We start from the raw sequence: 20,645 nt of genomic DNA, 5'->3' as shown, positions 1-20,645 counted from the left end.
AGCCTGTCTCCTTCATCACAGAACTGCCATGTTGGTCCCTTGCTGGGTGGACACTAGACTCAAGAAATAGCTGATCAGTGAATGCATGTCTCAGAGCTTTAAGGGTAATTCTCCGAGCCAACTGAGCGGAGATACCAGAAACATGGGAACTGAATGGGCTCTTCCTGCTGTGTCTCTTCCAAATCCAGCTGGGAAGCAGGAGGTTTGGAGGAGAAGCATTATAGATGGGGACTCTGGGTGAGGAGCCAGGGAGCCAGGCCAGGACACTCCTTGTGAAATAGGAACGTTTTCAAGGGAGGTGACCCTTTACAGGAACCCCTCAATTCCAATGTGGCCCACAACTTTGAATTGTTATGCAATGTGAATAATTCACCTGTGGAAATAATTTAGCTCCAACAGTAGTGCTATTTTATTTTTCATTCAAATCCTGAAATCCTGACTAATCTCAGCTGGACCCAGTCCAGACTGTACCATTTCTGTAACATTAAAAAGTAATCCTTAACCACACCAGCAAAGCCACCCCTTAAGAAATAAAGGACCAATGGGAACCTGAGGAATCTAGAGCCGCCTCCACAAGTAATGATGACTTAGGGAAATAATTTGGCCTGAACTGTTGTTTAATGTAAGTGAATTAAACCTCCATATCCAAATGGGCTTGGCCATCAGGGAGTGTGTCATTTGGTCCATCTCTCTAAGTCAATCACTCATGTACTTGAGTGCCTACTATCTAGAACCCTAGGGGCCAGTGATCAAAGTTAAATAACTGTTTCTATCCACAGAGGTCTTCTTGTGTATTGGAGAGGCAGACATGGAAAAGAATAAGTGAACCAAAGTGCTAGAGGAATGACCGTATCTTTATAACTTTCAAATTCCAAGCGATGCATGCGGGAACGTGGAGTGGCATACACTGAGGAATCAGGGGCAACCTCGAAGCACCAGTTCTACATTTTCTGCACCTCTGGCATTTACTTTTGGCTCATGGGTTCTCAGTTTCCCACATGACCTCATGTTTCAATCCCATTTAGGACTGTCTCCTCCAAATTAGCACACATAAATGCCAAAGAGTCAAAATGCTACTAATTATCCCAAACTCTGTGACTGTTTTTTGTAACTACTTTACCTAGAAACTCCATATTCTTAGTGTTGTCAGAGTCCTTAGCAAATTATTAAAAACTGTTTAAAGATATGGTTTGCAGGACACCATTTCATGTTGATTCTCTGCTCAAAGACTGTGATCGTAGTGCCTGTGTTTCAGTTCCTCTATACTTAAAATTTACACCTGACCCTCTGTTACAAGAGACTTTTAGATTTCAGTTACCTAAACTTAAATTCCAGCTATATTACTGATAATGATTTTTAATGGTAAATTTATGAGGTATTCACTACTTGGATAAGTCTATCCATATGACCACAGTGACTGAGAAGGGACAGGCACATGGTTGAGAGGGAGTCACAGGATGGTGTGGGATCTACTGGAAAGAAATCCTGCCTTTCTTTGGCTCAGCAAGAGCCTGAGAAGCTGTGGGCCTACCCTTTGCTGTCAGCAGCAATCCTGCCACCAGACACAGTCCAACATCAAAGATAACCTGAAGACAAACGTAGCCAAATTCTAATATCATTCTAATATCAACCCCGACCTGAGGCCACCCTACACCTGGTCTTGCATGTAAGTGCACCTAAAATTCTTTTTTATGTTCAAGTTCATTAGTTAGGTTGGATGTGCCTTGCAAAGAAAAGAGACCCAACTGGTTCATTCTCACAAAAGGAATAAGGTAGGAAGCAATTGCAAACAGGACAACTTCATGTCACTCTGTATTTATTGGTATTCAATCTATTTTCCTTTCCAGAAAGAAAATATACAGTCTGAAGTATCCCATTTTAATAAGAAAATAAATAAATATTAATAAATCTTCTGCTTCAAGCAGAATTTCTATGACCACTAATCAAGGTTCAATAGCATCATACACAATGGTTAAAATTTTTCCCTGAGATCATGAAGGCTATGTCTTTAGCTACAGAATAACTTGCTCTACAAATTTCAGGAGAAAAAAGGAAACTGGAAGTCTTTAGTGGTAGAAGAAGCAGACATGTTAGGTAGAATTCCTGAGAAAAAAGTTGTAGAGTCAAACAGTCCACTAATTAATATCTCCCTGGATGTGAACACTTATCCCTTCAATATCTCCAAACATACTAGAAGAGAAAGTCATATTATTGCATATATAGTCACTTTATCATAGCTGTGTGCACACCTTCTTGATTTTTGCAAACTACCAGTGAGAAGCATCATGATGCCTCCGTTTCTGATACAATGCAGAGCTAGTGAGGTCTGGTCAGCCTCTCTCCAGTGGCAGGTGGGAAAGAGAATCCCAGACATAGGTGATGAGAAAACATGGCTACCACATCAAGTGCTTAATCAGGCCTGCCATGTGTTTCAACATAGTTTGAAATCAAAATAGCTCACGATCTTCCACAAGTACAAATAATGGAGAGACTTGCTAGATTATCACCTCAGACCTGGCCAAATCAACACACCAAAGCATCAGACAGATGGACATCAGCACCTGTCTCCCATTCTGAGGCACCAGGAGACCACTCTGAAAGGAATGGTGTCCCAGCAGCCCCTCCTGGGTTGCAAGAGGTCACATTCTGGAAGGAGCCAGCTTGCCAGGATCGGCTGCCCTTGCATTTGTTGTCGTTTCTCCACTGCCAACCCCCCTAAAATGGCACAATGGAGTGATTGTGTTCCCCACTGAGGACTTCCCTTTTTAAAAATAAACCAGCAGAATTTCCCTCATCTGACCCACATTCAATAGTGGAAGAAGGCAGCCAGTCCCAGGGTGGGGAAACTGGGAGAAGAAGCCAGGCATCAGCAAACACACTTGGGGACGATGTGCGAGACAGTGTGCCAGCCTCTGAAGGTGGAAGTGGGAAAGGAAAGCTGCACATCACTGGGCTGCGGCACTTCCAGAGACTTCATTACACAAACACATGATGCCCTTACTGAAGTTACCCTCGGTAGTTTTGATAGGCATTTTCTATCCTCCTCAGGACTTCATGAGCATTATTCTGCAAAGCAAAGGAGACTTGTCACTTCTAGTCCTCACATACATTACTGCTGATTCTGTGGGATGTGGCAAAGGTAAACAAAGATGGCCTTGGGAATAATAAATATGACAGAGCCCCTGTCTGATTTCAACACCGCGTTGCTGCAGATGACAGAAGACCCAAGGAACAAGCGAGAATAGACGGCAGGTGACAATGTTGTATGTCTTGGCTTTTGCTAGTAAAAAGCTAAGATGTTTCTGAGACACCATTTTTTGGAAAGAAAAAACACAGGATATGGGATTAGGTTGGGTTCTGGGATTCTTCCTCAGAAATCACAGAAAGGACTTATTTCACATAATTAGACAATGGCGAGGCTGTGGGGGCAAAGGGTTAGGGTGTATTATTATTTAGTCGGTGTTCAATATCGTACAAGATTTTCCCCAGACACTGCCTTACATACTACTACTCTACAGGGTCAGTAATACCCATCTCCATTTTTGAATGGGAAGAAACTGATGGCTTCCCTAGAGTACACACACAGAAGCAGGGCCCGGTCTCAAAATCTTGTGTTTGACTCAAAGCGTGTGTGCTTTTCACTCTCCCAGGGAATGTGCTGAGCCCTCCCATCAGGAAGCAGGACTCCTCCAAAGCAGGCTGAATGAGTCCCATCAAGCCAAGTCCCCAGGCAGTCTGCAGCGATCCAGGACCACTGCACTTCCCTCTCCTTACAGAGAAACAAAACACAACAGCAGTAACAAAACCGGGGGCTTCCAGGCTTGGACACCTCTGGTTGTCTCTCAAGCCAGGTCAGCCTTCCAGGCTCCTCCAGAAGCAGGGCAGGGTCCAAAGGCCCCATTTTCCCTACAAGGAGCAGGCTGTTGTCGGGAGGATCCAGACAGTGATCCCAGCAGGCTGTGCTGGCAGGGAGGGTCTGACATTCCAGCTAAGGATTCTGTGTTTTTTTCCCAGCCTCCACATCCTGGGTGTTGGCATCCTCAGTCCTCACTGTAGTCACTCAACAAGCTGCTTCATAAAAGAGCTTCATTAGGCCTGAGACAGGACATCTCTTCAGCCTGACAGCCCCTTGGACTAAGTCAACATTTGTCAAGCACACTTCCCCCTCCTGCCTCCTGGGATCTCACCTTGACGAAGTTGTTAATGATCCAGGTCGGAATTTGCAGATCCTGGTTATCAAAATAATACATGAAAACTAGAGGGGAAAGAAAAGACAATTCAGGAGGAGGAAAAATGTTAGAAAGATGAAAACAAACCCTGCCAACCATCCCCTTTAAATTCAGCAAGTAAGGAGGGAGGGAGCACAGTGTTCAGGAGGACTTCTCTGCTGTCTCCCTGAATATTTATATGTAAACATTTTGAAATCATAGTCACAGGCACATTTTGCTGCTATTCATTGAATGCCTAGCAACATACTCAACACTTGGACATAGGATCTCATTTAATCATCTCTCATTAATTATCTTCATGATACAATGGAGTTGGGAAGATTAAACCTGAGCTTATAAATGATAACATGGAGGCTCAGAGGGAGTAGGTGGCACGTCCAAGGTGACAGATCTGAAAAGCGTCAGAACCAAGGTTCAGATTCTGCCTCACACGCAAGGCCACACTCGTTTCAGCACTGCAAGTGGCTGAGTGCCCCTACTTGCTCCGAGGTTTCCTCCACGTGGTCTGAACTCCAGGCAGGCAGGTCCTGAGTCTCTGGCCTTTTGCTGAGCAGGAGCTGCATCCTCAGAGAAAGACCTGCCAGCCTTCTTGCCCACCCTCAGGCCCAACATATGTATCCTGAGGACCAACCAGAAATGAGTTTCTAAACCTTCTGGTTCTGGTTTCATCTGGACAGTGCAAGAGTCAGGACAAAATGGTTTGAATCAGATCTGAACGTCCACCATGCACTCAGGTTTCTGGGAGACAATGGAGTCTCTCTCCAGGTGTTAGCCCCTTGTTCGTCTTGTACCTGTGCCCATTCTCTGACCTCAGGGAATAAGCACCATGCCCTTTACATGCCTCACAATCAGCATGATCTCGATACAGTGGCCGAGTCAGTGCACCACCATGCACCCTGCCTTACCTTTGCTCCCCTTCTTGCCGTCACTCTCAATCGCCAGGCTCTGCTTATACTGATTTACCCGGACCACACCAGACCTCTCAGGAAACTGAGGCACAGAAGTGCTCTGGGCCAGGACCACATGGATCTTCTGCCCTTCCATATCCAGCTCTTGATGCTCTCGTATGTAGACGAACTATACTGCCAGTCAAGGCATGATGTCAATGCCAGCATTACAGATTGGCAGAAGGAAACCCCACAAGCCAGAGGCAAAGGGAGATGATTCTGTTCTTCCCACCCAGCATTTGCCCCTTACATTGTTACTTCACTTACCTGCCCTGTCTCTCTGCCTGCTCTGCAAGACTGTGTCCCATACTGCTTAATATTCTCATTTGACAGCATGCTTTATCTACCTGTGAATGAGTCCTTGATGCTTTTAATTATATAAAGAGACCTCTCCTCCTTTCTCAAAGAAGGCACTGTGAGACATCAGAGGATTGATCACTCATCAGCAGTGTGATTCTGCATTAGTTACTCACTATTTCTTAGGTTAAGTTTCCCTCTGTAGGAAAGGGGGTTACATTGCTCAACAGGCATGCTTGTTGGAGACATTGGAGAAACCAGGGAAGAACAGGCACCCCATAAACACTGGGGTCATTCCACTTTGTCCTGCTCTCCCTCAGAGCTCTAGTTGCTGACCTCTATGCACAGAGGATGGTCAAGCAATGTTATTTACACCTACTGATCACAGGAAGAAATATGAGCACTGAGTATTAGTAGGTACTTGTCCTCTTTGAGTTAGCACTGGTTCACCAAGAATAACAAATCCAACTCATCTCAATCAACACTCATAGAACAGCCACTATGTCTAAGACACTATTCTAGGAAAGATAATTTAACCCTCAGAAACAGTGAGAGTTATGATTTATTGAGCCCATGCCATATGTTTTAGGTATAGCATCCATTTTGGTCCTGAGATCAACACAGGTCCCTGTGAGTTCAGTGCAAGTATCCCCATCCTACAGAGGACAAATTTGAGGCTCAGAGAAGTAAAGAAACTTGCCAAACATCCCATAGCCCAACTGGAATCTGAATGCAAACCCAGATCTGGCTCCAAAACCTAGTTAGACTTTCATACCTATAACGGCTGCAACAGAATTTTAGGTTTCATACTAGAAGGGATTCAAAGCCTAAACAATTTTTTAAAAATCACACTGAGTAGAACACATTGTACTTACTGCAACAGCAACAGGCATAGCACCATGCCACCTCAGAGTCTCTGTGGCACCCACACCCACAGTGGCCCCAGCCCTCCCTCAGGTGCCCTGTGGATGGGCTGTTACCCCTGCTCTCTGTGGACTGACGAGTGAAGGTCTTTAATGTTTTGGCAGTAGAAAGGAATTTGCTTTGGCTCTGGCTTCTTCCCCCTGGACTCGTACTTTTTCCTCACAGCAAGCCTGCTTGGGATTCTCTGTCTCTCTCTCTCTGCCCTGCCCCAACAAAATAAATAAACTTAAAAAAGAAAAAAGATTAAAAGCACATGAAAGCCAAGTAGTGGTGTGCCTTTTGAAAGGATACATCCCGGTTGGACATGGGGAAAGGGTACTTCACTTGCCAGTACACCACGGTTTCTCCACTGCATCGCTTTTCTTGTATTTCTAAGGAGAATAACGTAAGTTAACATATCTGGAAACTCTGGGCTTCATTTAACAAGAAGCCTATGATGCCCCCTAGGGATATGGTAAACCACCAACTCATATGGCACAGAATTCTAGAAAAAATCAGATTTATTAATAATATTGCTTTAATAATAACGCTGAAAGCTTGGTTCCTAAGGGTAGTGTCTAGTAGACATAAAAACACAGTAAAAATAAAACAGCAAAACATGTCCCCTGTATAGTATAAGCAAGATTCTCAAATTCAACACAATGAAACAAATCAGGCATCCAAAAATAAACGTTCAGGTTTTACAATCAGGGCAACCAGCAGATGTCACTAGAGTACCGATAGTTTTACTTCTGAGCTCTCTAGATTTCTGACCTGTTACAGCTAGCCCTGGACTAGGTCACCCACTAGTGAACACACCACTAGTGTGTTCAGCTGGGAAATGAAGGTTCTAGAGAGGGCAGTGTCCTTCCTAAACAGCTAGGAAGTGGCATAACTGTGGCTAACCCTAAGTGTCTCACTTCTCTCCCCTGTTTCTTTACACACTATGGTGGCTGCAATGACCAGATTTCCTTTAATTCCATCATTCTATTGTGGGCAAACAGCAGCTAACTCTTGGCTGGAGAGAGTAAAAGAATTCAATGACACACACACCCTCTGACCCCAAGCTGTGCAGTATGACCCTCCATTTAGAGAAGGAGGTAAGCCAAGGCTGCTGAAGTACACATGAGAGCCCCTTAAGGAGATGCTGATGGGGGAAATGTATTCTTTAATTCAGCTTTGAAAAGAAAATCTATTAGAAGCAGACCATGGATTAAAGAGCTTGCCCACTGGTGCCTCACGACACTAAAGACAGCCCTTGAGAAGAAGGGAAGAAGTAGACATCTGTGACCTTTGCATACTCAGCATCACCTCCCCCTTCTTGGATCAGTGATCTCCATTCTCCTTCACCCTTCCCCTCCTCGACTAGGTGATTTATGCAGGACTGTCTCAGCATTAATTTCAGGGCTGGGAAAATGAGTAAGATGTGGCCACAGTGATTCATTCAAGGATGGTGCATCTGACCAGGGGCTTACCTTATCACTAGCAAGTTCAAGCCAAAAAGTGGATTAGCAAAGGTCCTCAGGCAGCTCACAGAATATCTAGAAGGACCAGAGTTGGGCTTAGAACCTCAGGATTGTTCCAGAGAAGCCAAACTGCTGCTACGGGACTAGATACCATAGCGTGAATGGTTGACGTCAAGTACCAAACATCAGAGTCTCTGCAACTATTTCTTCCAGTGTCAGACACCTTAGCCCTGACCATCACCAGAAAATTGACTTTGCACGCTGCCTGCTTCCTCATATAGTTCTCTCTCTAACTGAAGCTGCCTGTTGCATCCCTGAACCATGGCTGTTGAGGAGGCTGGGACAAAGAATATCTGCTTCTCCCTTGAATTGACAAGCATCACAGTTCACCCTAGATAGAAAGTGTACTGGAAAACACTAGGAGACCATACATGGCAAACATCCACAGGATGCCATGAGAGCAAATTCTGGGACTGTAGCCTCTGTGAGCAGTTTAGTGGAAGGCTCCTTCCTGTTCCTGTGGGGTTATTTATATGGTTGGACTATAAACCTCTATTTTTTTTAAGTTTATTTATTTTGAGAGACAGAGAGAGAAGAAGAAGGGCAGAGAGAGAAGGAGAGAGAAATCTCAGGCAAGCTCCACGCTGGAACTTGAACCCATGAACTGCGTGATCATGATCTGAGCCGAAACCAAGAGTCAGACACTTAAGTGACTCAGCCACCCATGTGCCCCTAAGACTGGATCTTCTGGTGGCCATCTTTGCCATGACATAAAAATCTGCCTGAGAATTAGGTCAACTCAGAAAAGAAAAAAAAAGATATGGAAAATATTTAAAACTTACATGCATGGGTGTCTGATGGCTCAGTCAGTTAAGTATATAACTTTGACTCAGGTCATGACCTCATGCATTGTGAGTTGGAGTCCCTCATTGGGCTCACTGCTGTCAGTGCAGAGCCGGCTTTGGAGCTACTGTCTCACTCTCACTCTCTCTCTCTCTCTCTCTCTCTGCCCCTCCCCAGTTCATTCTCTCTTCTCTCAAAAAATAAATAAATATATATATATAAATAAATAAATATACAACATATTTTAAAAAATTACATGCAGCTGTCCTGGTAGTTAGAAACTCCTGGGCTTTTCAATACCATGAACCAATAAACTCTTTTTCCATTTCTTTCACTAGCATTTGTTAACTTTTTGTTGCTTGTAACAAAGAACGTTGACTATAGCAAGGGTCTTTCAGAGTTTAGGTACCCCTTGGCTAGTTCTGCACTTCTGTTCCACTATAACTGATTTGGTAGAGGCCACCCCCACTTTACGTGACAGAAGGACCTCCTATTTCATAGCTGTCCATCACTTTCAGGGCAAAGTCTAAGAACTGTAGCCTGGTGGCCAGACTGCTGCCTTTGGCCTCTCGGCCTTTCCTCCCACTCTACCTCTAGATCTGCTACCCCAACAACCCAATAAAAACAAACTGCTCACAGTTTTTGAACATACCATACTGTTTGATGTCTTCCTCCCTTTTACTCATGCTGTTCTCTGGGCCTCAAATGGCCTCAAGCCACCCATCCCCTCACCTTCTCACCCTCAAACCTATATGCATTATTATTCTTGATAAAACTTTGGTTCAACTTCCAAACCAAAGCTTGGACACCACCTCCTCTAAGAAGCCACCTATGACTACCTCGATATGTGAGATGATGATGAACTTACAGTGAGAACAAAGTAGCCCCCAGAGCAAATTGGAGAGTGGTAGCTAAGGGAATGCAAGGAATCACAAAGGCACGTTTCAGCCCAACACTTAAGACTTTCATGCCAAAATTTTAAATAAAATATAACATAGTAGAAATTAAACCTGTTGTTTTCTACTAGCTAGAATAAGTAACAATAGATTCTACTTTCTAGATGTTTTTTTAAATAGATGTTATTCACCTTGAACATATGGGTCCCACTGTTTTCTGTAGTCTAAGTCCATATAGACAGCTGCGAATAAATCTGGTGGGCAATCGTCCAGAACACCAAAGACTTTATACTCATAAAGTCCAGTCTGCTGTAGAAACAGAACAGGCAGAAACAACCTATTGATTTCCAAATTGAGAGACATCTGGATGACAAAGCATATGAAAAACAGCTATTCATGCAAATCCATTATTAAGAAACTCCTCTGTGGTCTTGGTAACACAATGATGAAAAAGCAGATGAGGCCCCTGCTCTAGTGGGTCCTATATTTGATGGTAGGCATTAGTGGTAGTGTTGGTGGATATAAATGCTATCTAGGTAATTTGAATAGACATATTCAACGGTGTGAGCAATGGTATCTCTAGGGGGCGGGGTGGAGCATCCTATATAATCAGGTGGTCAGGAAAGGCCTCTGTGGGGAATAACCTTTAACAGAGCATTTTACTCTAAATATTAGAAGGAACCAGCCTTGGAAAACTCATTCCTGGCAGGGGAAGACCCTCAGGTTGACAGACTGGCATGCTCAACCTAAAGTCATAGGGTCCAGAGAATGGTGTTTGGGGATAGAGGTAGGAACTAAGGTCAAAGTGGCAGTGGGGGCCAGCCTCCAAGGGGCTGTGTAAACCAGGTTGAGGGGTAAAGATTTTGTTCTAACTACTAAGTAAACCCAATGAGTGACTTTAAACAGGGTAATACTAAATAAAAAGATGATTCTTCATGCTTGGTAGGAAATAGATCATAAGGGAACAAGAAGATGGGTTTGAAGACCAGAGCAATGGTCCAGATAAGAGATGACAGTGATATGAACAAGATGGTAACAACAGTGATTGAGAGAAGTCAGTGATTTAGGGATATATTTGGGAGTAATGTTAGCAAAAAGTGCTGACAGATTGTGGGGAAGAAAAAGCAAAGAATTACATCTTAGAACTTCTGCTTGAACAGCTAGGTAAATGGGAGCTCCATGCTCTAAGATAGAGAACACTTGGGAAGAGGTGATATGTGGGCTGTGGGGAAATCAAGAGTTCTACTTTTGAGTTTGAGACATTTATTAAACATCCAAATGGGAGTGTCATTTACACAGCTAGTATTCAGGGGACAGGTTACTATTTTAGCTATCTATGGGGTATAATGAAACCCAACACATTGTTTTTATCAATCCCAAGACAGAATTTTTCAACAATTTTCTTATTTAAAGAATTAGTATATAAAAGAGGAAAGAGCACCTTAAAATCACAGTAGTGCTTCAAAATAAAAAAAAAAAAAAAGACCATTTCTAAATTCCAAAGTACAAAGTTTCCCCTTCTACCCACCTACCTCCATTAGGCCATATCCTTGTCTGTGAGAGTTCTGGGTTGGAATTGGCCATGCTACACATTTCACTTTTTCTACAATGACAACACATAATTCCTGACTCTCCCCTTCCCTAAAGGCTAGATTGTTAATATTAAACTAGGACACCTGGGAGGCTCAGTCCTTTAAGCACCTGATTCTTGATTTTGGGTCAGATCATGATTTAGGTTCTTGAGTTTGAGCCCCATGTTGGGCTATGCACTGACCTGCAGAGCCTCTTGGGATTCTCTCTCTCCCCTTCTCTCTCTGCCCCTCCCCTGCTCTCATGCACATGCACTTTCTTCTCTCTCTCTCTCTCAAAATAAATAAATAAGTTAAAAAAAGATCATACCAAAGGATTTTAGATTAATTTCCATGCAAACGCAAATAAACAAAACAAAAACCCAATGCTTTTAGAATGACACATTCTTTCATGTGCTAAGCAATGCTATTGACTAATGAAACATGAATACAGCTATCTTCTTATTAACACCATGTCAAGGACTTATGTGAAGTCAGGAGGTAAACATGGTGAATCTTTCTAGAGATCTTGAGGCTTCAAGGGCTTCCTGACTCAGGGCATAACCCAGGGAAAAACATATCCTAGTTTAGGAATCTCATATATATGTTAAAGTACCTGGTAAGAAATGAGAGATGCATTGAAATGGAATTCATAAAGTTCTTCCAGCTCTAAAGGTATGTGACTTTATACCAAGGGTTTTCAACCAGCAAATGACAGACTATTAGATCTGAACACTTCACATGCTGTGTGGTGGATACCCCAAAGGAAAGACAAATGTCAGGAGAAACACCTCTTTTCCCATGCCCTCACCCAGATGGGGAGATATGGAGGGTTTACACATACTTACACATTTATTAATCAATCTTGGAAGAGAGACAATTAGTTTCCTGCTCAGGCATACTGGGGCCCCATTTTCTATACATACTGAGCAAAAGGGATAATTATGCGCTGAGACAATGATCTCAGCTTACATGAGTTAACTTTGGTTATCTGGATAAATTAAGACAGTTTCCTTACACTGGTTCCCTTCCCCTTCTGAATTTAGTTACTGTCCTTAGTGACCTCAGTACTACACATATCACAGAAAAGCAAAGCAGAAAGTCCTCTTAGAAAGAGAAAAATAAAACGAATGAACTGTTGTTACAAACTTCCACTTAACAACCCCTTCGTGGCAGAACTGAGAAATGCCAAAACTCCAGAGGAACAAAACACTCGGTAACACTTCCCTCGTCTATCTACTTTTCAAGTGAGGAAGAGCCCGCCAAAATTCTTGGATCAAGGCATTTTTTTGCCTATTCTTTCTTCCTAATGAGGATCTCTTCAAATACACTCATGTTTATATATTCCTTTAAAAAATAAAGTGAAATTTTATAATCGTAGAAATAATATTCATTATAGGAAAATTGGAAAATGCAAAAAAATAAGGGAAAAATGGCATGTAACCCCATAATCCTCAAATATCTATTGGTAATACTTGACGCATTTCTGTTATTTAATTTTTTTAATTTTATTTTTGAGAGAAAGAAAGAAACAGCACAAGCAGAGATGGGTCAGAGAGAGAGGAAGACAGGAAATCTGAAGCAGGCTGTCAACACAGAACTTGATGCGGGCCTCAGACCCACGAAACATGAGATCATGACCTGAGCCAAAGTGAGACACTTAACCAACTGAGTCATTCAAGCACCCCCACCCCCCCTTTTTAAAAAATGTTTTAATGTGACATATTTCTTTTAAGTACTTAAATACATCTATACATTACAAAATGAGAATAATGTGGTTTAAACAACTGCATTCTTATTTTTAACAAGCTATGGAGAGATCACCTAATTTAATTAGTCTTGTCATTTTTTGCAAATATTGTTAAAAATGTAAATACTCCTGGAATAATCTATTATTTCATATGGACCAACTTGGTCCATAATTTTAATTTTTTCATTAAGAAAGCTTCCTTAGAGAGGGATTTTAGTAAAGGTTCTTTATGCTTTTTATACGTTTAAGGTTCTTTATGCTTTTTATAAGGCTTTAAGAATTGGTACCAATGTATACTCTTGGCAACAGCACAGGAGCATCTCATCAGGATTGGGTACCATTGTTTGTACAAATAATTTGATAGGAAAAGGCATAAAACTTAGCCTGCTTTGGGCAATGCTTTTATTACTGATGTGTAAGATCTCCTTAAAATTAGAAATATATACTCTCTACATATATTTCTAAGATTACTAATACTTCAATAAATGATTCCAAATAAGTTTCCTCAAGAGGTTCTTGGCTTTCCTGAAGCTCCTCCAGAAAACTTTCTTTTTTTTATGTTGGCTCTTCACCTAAGTGAAGCCGAACATGGGTCATGAACTTACAATCCTCAGACCAAGACCTGAGCATAGATCAAGAGTCAGACACTTAACCAACTGAGCCACCCAGACACACCTAGAAAACCATTTCTAAGAATGTCTCCATTTCTTTATCATCATGTAAAACATAGTGTATACATTTCCAATGCTCCATTTATAAATAAAATTAAAAAATTATTTAGTGGAAGAGAATCAAGAAATACCTTGTGTAAAATACAACAGCCAGAAGAAACAGAAGTTTGGGCATAGCACATAGTACCTTCTTTCTTGTCAAGAGAACCTCTGCGGCAGTGTACACAGCAAATAACTTTCCTGGCCTCCTACCTAGGTTTGAATATGGATGTTCGGAGCTGCAGCAGCTATTTTGTAATGAAGAGGTAACAAACACTCATGAAGAGGAAGAGTAAAAAGACTCAGTGTTTTACTGGCATCATTGATCAGCCAAACCAGTACCAGCAACTACTAACCTCTGCCCTACATGTTAAGTGAGAAAAATAAACCCCTCTGTGAATCACTGTTAGTACACTTTTCTGCTACTTGTTACCAAAAGCAACAGTGAATTTTACATGAGTCTTGTGATCTACACACAAACTTCCTAGGAATGTCAGGCTTTTTGTATTTTAGTAGGTACACAGCATAGAAAAGAACAGTCCCTCGAAAAAAGCTGTCAGCTCCTGAGCAAACCCCTTGATGAGAAGACCGATTCAGGGACAAAGGCACACTGCAGGCAGTCCCTTCTCACAGTGCCAGACATTCAGGTTTTAAAATGTTAAGAACTCAAGCAGTTAATCACATCAGCTCAGACCACTATTTACTTGGTCTAAATTGAGGATGCGAAGCTCTGCTCACTGATTTCACACTCTCTGTAGGCATGTCACAGTGTCTACTGGCACAGTGATATGGCCCAAAGCTCCAAGGAGACCTGGTTGCAGATCACTGGACAAGCTTTTGTAAGTGACCTGTGGCCCTCTCTACCAGGGGGACTTCTCAGCACAGCTCAGAAGTCAACCTTCACTCCCAATCAGGGAGAGCAAGTCTTCAAATGGACATTGCTTCTATCCTAAGACATTCTTTTTTCTCACTCTTCCCTTTCAGTTTCCACTGCTTCGCTATGTACTTCCTCCTGTCATGTCAGAACCACCCCCCCGCCCACAACCCCTACCACAGCATCACTTGGCAACTGGTTAGAAATAAAACACAAAGAAAAAGAAGAGAAAAGGAAATACAATGCAAACTTTCATGCCCCACATCAATCCACAGAATCAGAAACTGGGAGTGGGGTCTTGTTTCTGAATTTTAACAAACCTTGTGGATAAATCTGATGTTTTACTGGTTCTCAAGGTTGAGAACTATATATATATCATTTCATTTGATATTTGAGAGATCAACAATTCTGAAAGGTAAATATTATCCTTATTTTGAAAATGAGGAAGCTGAGATTTCAAAATGAAAAGATAACTGACTAATATCACCCAGCTAGTAACTGGGGCCTGGCTCCTGGCTACTCTGCAACCCTAGCTTCACCCCAGTCCTGTATCCTTCTGGCTCTTCCTGGAAAACAAGGCAAGCCTAGCCTGACTCTGGGACTTAGCACTCAGTGTTCCCTCTGCTACAGTGATTTAAACCCCAGTAAGTCCACTTTGAGTCTCAGGGGAAGCTTTAACATTAAAAACAAAAAGCAATAACAAACCATTTTGTTGTTATGAAGTATTTCAAACGTACACGAGATCGGGAGAACAGAATGATCAATCCCAATAATGAAAGGGGAGTTTTTCAAAGGACTCCCCAAGCCCCGACCCAGATCACTTGAATCTGGGATTAACACACATGACATCATCCCTGACCACCATTGCCACACCATGTCTCTATCCCCTTATGCACTTTACGGTCTTCATAGCATATTTCACCCAACATTTCATTATAGGTGATGGGCTTATTCTTATTCTCATCAGTGAATGTCATTCATTGTTCAAGAACTCATTTGCTGGAACAGTGGTGCATCTTCCTGTTCACTGTTTATCGCCAGTGCCTGTGAGGGCAATAGCACATGGGAGGATAGTCTCTGAGTGAAAAAAAATGAATGATGGTGGGCAGAATGGAGATTTTAATCCAGGACTGTCTGCCTCCAAAGCCCATGTTCTTCCCCCAGTACTACATGGCAGTTCTGGGCTACTTTTGCTTAGCCTCCAGAAAGAAATAGTAATTCTTGCCTGGGAGCAAGCTGTATATTTGGTGCTGAGATTATTAAACTGGCTGGTTCATGTCTAGTTATGAGGTCTTGTGTGGCTCACTTAACAACTCTGGGTCTTATTTCCATCTGTAAAATTGGAAATAAGCCTGTCCCTACCTATTTTCCAGAATTTTTTTTTACTGTTTATTTTTTTATTTTTTATTTTTTGAAAGAGAGAGACAGAGAGAGAGGGAAAGAGAGAGAGAGAGACAGCATGAGCAGGGGAAGGGCAGAGAGAGAGGGAGACCCAGAATCTGAAGCAGGCTCCAGGCTCTGTCTGAGCTGTCAGCAGAGGGCCCAACGCCTGGCTTGAACTCATGAGTTGTGAGATCATGACCTGAGCTGAAGACTGAGCTACCCAAACACCCCTCTTCCAGATTTGTTTACAGGGTAAAGAAAACTTATGTGTGACAGCATTTTGTAAATTAAACCACCATGTAAGGGAAAGTTATTAATATTACAACCTGGGGAGGAAAAAAAGAAGAAAAGAAAGAGACAGAGGAAGCAAAGAAAGTAGAAAAAAAGAAGTGAACGGAAAAGATGATGGTGTTGTACAGAATGGTTTCAAAGAAACTTTCAAAGTCAAAAAGTTCTGTGATTTAATAGAAAAAGAGAAAAAGAAAATGTATCAAAATATTGTCCTTCAAAGTGGCTATCTGTCCAAGAATGATTCAAAATTCTTTGTCTACTGGAAAAAAACACTACAATCTTTTTTTAAATTTTAAAATATAATTTATTTGTTATGCTGGATAACTAAATGCCTCTATACTTCAATCATTTCAAAACGTACAATAATAGATCATCATCACGTTCACAATGGACCTACATAAATGGCTATCCATGATCCAGACACGTAGCAGGTTGTTCCCAAGGAAACAGTCAACCTGGCAGGATGGATAAAAGCCCCAGCAAAATCTGTTTACCCTGAGAAGGGTGGCTATCTGATTAATGATTTCAATGATTGGGATCTGTGCTGACATCTCAAGCCTGGAGCCTGCTTCAGATCTTGTTTCCCTCTCTCTGCCCCTCCACCACATGCTAGTGCACACACGCTCTCTCTCACTCTCTCAAAAATAAATAAACATTAAAAACCAATTTTGAAAAAACTGAGGTCATATCATGCATATTTTCAGATCACAATGCTATGAAACTTGAATCAACATTAAGAAAAAAATTTGGAAAGCCCACAAATACATGGAGGTTAAAGAACATACTAGTAAAGAATGAATGAGTAAACCAGGAATTTAAAGAAGAATTAAAAAATACATGGAAGCAAATGAAAATGAAAACATGACAGATTAAACCCTTTGGAATGCAGCAAAGGCAGTCCTAAGAGGAAAATACAGTGCAAGTAAGGTCTATCTCGAGAAGCAAGAAAGGTCCTAAATACACAATCTAACCTTCTATCTAAAGAAGATAGAGATGAAGCAGCAAATAAAGTCCAAAACCAGCAGAAGAAATAATAAAGATTGGAGTAGAAATAAATGATATAAAATTCAAAAAAACAGAACGGAAAAATGAATCTGAGACGTGGTTTTGTGAAAGAATAAACAAAGTTCATGAACTGTAACCAGACTTCTCAAAGAGAGGACCCAAATAAATAAAATCACAAATGAAAGAGGAGATATCACAACCAACATCAGAGAAATAAAAACAATTATTAAAGAGTTATATGCCAACAAACTGGACAATCGGGAAGAAATGGACAAATTCCTAGACACTCGCACATTACCAAAACTCAACCATGAGGAAATAGAGCATTTGAGCCATAATCAGTGGAGAAATTGATTCAGTAATCAAAAACCTCCCAACAAATAAGAGTCCAGGGCCAGATGGCTTCCAGAAGTATTCTACCAGACATTTAAAGAGGAGTTAATACCTATTCTTCTCAAGCACAGGCATAAAAGCACAGGCCCATGGAGTAAAACATGGACTAATCTAGGTTGGCTGGAAGATGAGGGGTGTGCAGAGGAGTTGTGGGAGATAAGGCTGGAAATAAAGTTAGAACGAAACTAGTTCAGTATAAAGGGTCAATGACTTATGACAGTACAATGTATAATTTTTTGACTTTACCAAGGCACAAAAGCAATATGCATGCAGTAGACATGGTACTTTGAATTTGGAACTGTTCTCTTTCCCTGGGCTAGTGCTATGTGATCCAGTACCTTCTCCTGATGCTGGGCAGGGGCAGTGAGCCACAGGGTAAACCACTGATACACTTACAACTATTCTGCACGCATACAACCATTCTGTTTTCACTTTCAGTACACTATTCAAAAATTTACATGATATTCAACACTTCCGTATAAAATAGGCATTGCATTGGATGATTTTGCCCAACTGCAAGCTAATGAGAGCATTCCGAGCACAGTTAAGATTAGCTGGACTGAGCTGTGATGTTCAGTAGATGAGATGTATTAAATGCATTTTCAGCCTATGATATTTTCAGCTTACAATGGGTTTATCAGGATGCAAACCCATCATAAGTTGAGAAAGATCTGTATAGTCTACCCAGCAGCATTTGCCTTCTTTCAGAGAGGCAATGCAGGAGCCTGTTCATGGCACAGGTCTGAAAGTAGACAGGTGAGTTCTGATCTTAATTCAGACCTTGAGCAATCACCTTAACCTTTCCACACATTCATTTGCGTATAGGTAAAAAGGTGATCATCACAGTGCCATATTATGACTGACACGAGGGGGCGTCTGTGTGGCTCAGTCAGTTAAGCATTCAACATTGGCTCAGGTCATTATCTCAAGGTTTATGGGTTCGAGCCCCACATCGAGCTCTGTGCTGATAACTCAGAGCCTGAAGCCTGCTTCAGATCCTGTGTCTTCCTCTCTCTATGCCCTCCCCCAGTTTGCACTCTGTCTCTCAAAAATGAATAACTGTAAAAAAAATTTTTTTTAAACTGACATGAAGATTGAGTATGTCAATAGCTACAAAATTCTTTTTTTTTTTTAATATTTTTATTTTATTTCTAGGAGAGAGAGAGAGAGAGACAGCGTGAGCAGGGGAGGGTCAGAGAGAGAGGGAGACACAGACTCTGAAATAGGCTCCAGGCTACGAGTTGGCAGGCAGCACAGAGCCCAACGCGGGGCTCAAACCCACAAACCGCGAGATCATGACCTAAGCGAAAGTCAGACGCTTAACCGACTAAGCCACCCAGGCGCCCCAATAGCTACAAAATTCTTAAACAGTGCCTGGAACATGGGACAGCTACTACAATGGTCAGTATTAGCATTAGTTAGTTACTCTTAGTATTCATTGTGCAGTCAACAGTGCCAGTGAAAGGGGAGTGGTAAGCCCACAGCCTCTCCTTCAGGTGCCTAATCAGGCTGTAATGTGTAGGACAGAAGGGATCAGAGAGGTGGAATGTCAGAGGTCTTCTGCAATTCGAGGTGAGAGGTACCATCCAAAGTGCCAACCACAAAGGAAAGGAAAGGGAAGGGGCCAGTTATCAGACATGTCTGCGCAGTCGAATTGGCAAAGCTTAGCAAATGCCTGGATGGGCTGGTAAGGAAACAGAATGGTCAGAGAGAAGAATAAAGGATTTTGTCTGAAAACAGGTCCATTTTGGCACCAAGGCAACTAATGAAATTACACGCAGAAATTAATTCTGCCTGCGCTGGACTGTGAGCTTCTTGTTCATTTTGTCATAACCAGAGGCCCTGCTACACACGCCTTCAGAGAGCCTCCCTACTCTAACACTATACCACTCTGGTTCTCTGCCAGGAAGCCTTGATTTCACAGCACTTGCCTAAAGGTGATTTATTATCCCATGTGCCATCAGCTACTATCATTCACTATAACTGATGAAAGGTCTCAGGTGCAACACAATCATTCCACCTGGATAGCTGCTACCTGATTCCAAAGGCCTCCGGGTGCACCTGGAGAATTGCTCAATAACCAACTTCATTCCTCCTACCCTGTAAGTAAATCTTTGTCCTTAAAGCTTCAGACTAAACTATTAAGTGCACCTTATAAGGAAGGGGCAACTGCGAAAAGAAACAAGCCAGTAGAGTGACTGATATGCTAGTATCTCCCTTCCCAGCCACGTTGCTCCACAAGCACACTATCTCCCTGCACATCCAGTCTCTGAACAGTGCAGTCTTCTTTCCACCTGTAGGCAAACCCTGGGCTTCTCCCCAACCCACTAACACAAACAACAGTGGGAACTACCCAGGAGGGGGATTCATAGCCCTAGGAGCCAAGTGCATGGGGCTCAGACTCCGCTAACCTACATTTAACACTAGCAGACCTGCAGACCTGCCACTGAATTCAGATAACCTCCCAACCACAGAGGACAAATCAGCTGCAGGCACAACCCCTATGCTCACTCCTCCCAGCTCCTCATGACCAACTCCTGCCCTGACATCTGTGGCTACAACCCCAGACTCCCCCGGGGAGGCTGGCCCTGGCAAGCTACAGCACAGGGTCCTCCACCGGGTGGGCTACTACCTGGTATCGCCGCCTGTAGACTCTGAAGCCCAGGGTCCTCACCAGCAATTCCCAGTTGGCCCCTCCTGGACCCCATTCCTGGAGCTCAGCACAGGCCTCCCGGAACTGGTTTTCAGAAAAGCAGCCTGCCGCTTGAGCCATCTCTTGGCAGCCCCAGAGGGGCGAAGCCACCGACCCACCAGGTGTGCGTTCTGGGGCAGCCCCAGAGGGTGGTCCAGCATGATTGGCAGGGAACAGAGGCTTGGGGGGGAGCTGGTGGAACTTAAGGAGAAGGAGCCTAGGGGGTGTGGCCACAGATGAGCAGGCTTAGCAAGTGGGCGGGGCTGAGCAAGAGGTGGCAAGGATGGAAGAGAAGTAAAACCAGAAAAAAACTGGACCTGATCTCGGGGAAGATTGAAGGGTTAGGGAACTGAGGAGGCTTGTAGATGGAAGGGAAAAGGAAGAAACTAATGTCATCT

At 42.6% G+C, this 20,645-nt stretch overlaps 1 protein-coding gene across 1 annotated transcript; it reads right to left on the bottom strand.

The window, feature by feature from the left end:
• Positions 1-2,734: 2,734 nt before the first annotated feature.
• Positions 2,735-20,409, bottom strand: LOC120237751 (phosphatidylcholine transfer protein-like). The gene is made up of 6 exons (XM_039241163.1): positions 20,188-20,409; positions 9,773-9,890; positions 6,689-6,768; positions 5,135-5,306; positions 4,188-4,255; positions 2,735-3,066 (listed from the first exon to the last, which is right to left on the bottom strand). The coding sequence occupies exons 1-6, from the start codon at positions 20,326-20,328 to the stop codon at positions 3,007-3,009; spliced, it is 639 nt and encodes a 212-aa protein (XP_039097094.1). The 5' UTR covers positions 20,329-20,409; the 3' UTR covers positions 2,735-3,006.
• Positions 20,410-20,645: the final 236 nt, after the last annotated feature.

Source organism: Hyaena hyaena, unplaced genomic scaffold (genome assembly GCF_003009895.1).
Source record: "Hyaena hyaena isolate Hyena2069 unplaced genomic scaffold, ASM300989v1 scaffold_189, whole genome shotgun sequence".
Classification (NCBI taxonomy): domain Eukaryota; kingdom Metazoa; phylum Chordata; class Mammalia; order Carnivora; family Hyaenidae; genus Hyaena; species Hyaena hyaena.
Note: the sequence above shows the minus strand (reverse complement) of the source record. Positions and strands in the feature narration are given on the sequence as shown.

Excerpts from the sequence above, each read along its gene's own strand:
- LOC120237751 (XM_039241163.1), bottom strand. The coding sequence starts at position 20,328 with ATGGCTCAAGCGGCAGGCTGCTTTTCTGAAAACCAGTTCCGGGAGGCC. Across the intron at positions 9,891-20,187 it reads TCTACAGGCGGCGATACCAG|CAGACTGGACTTTATGAGTA; the intron begins GTAGTAGCCCAC and ends CTGTTTCTACAG. Across the intron at positions 6,769-9,772 it reads GTGGGACCCATATGTTCAAG|AAATACAAGAAAAGCGATGC; the intron begins GTGAATAACATC and ends TATTCTCCTTAG.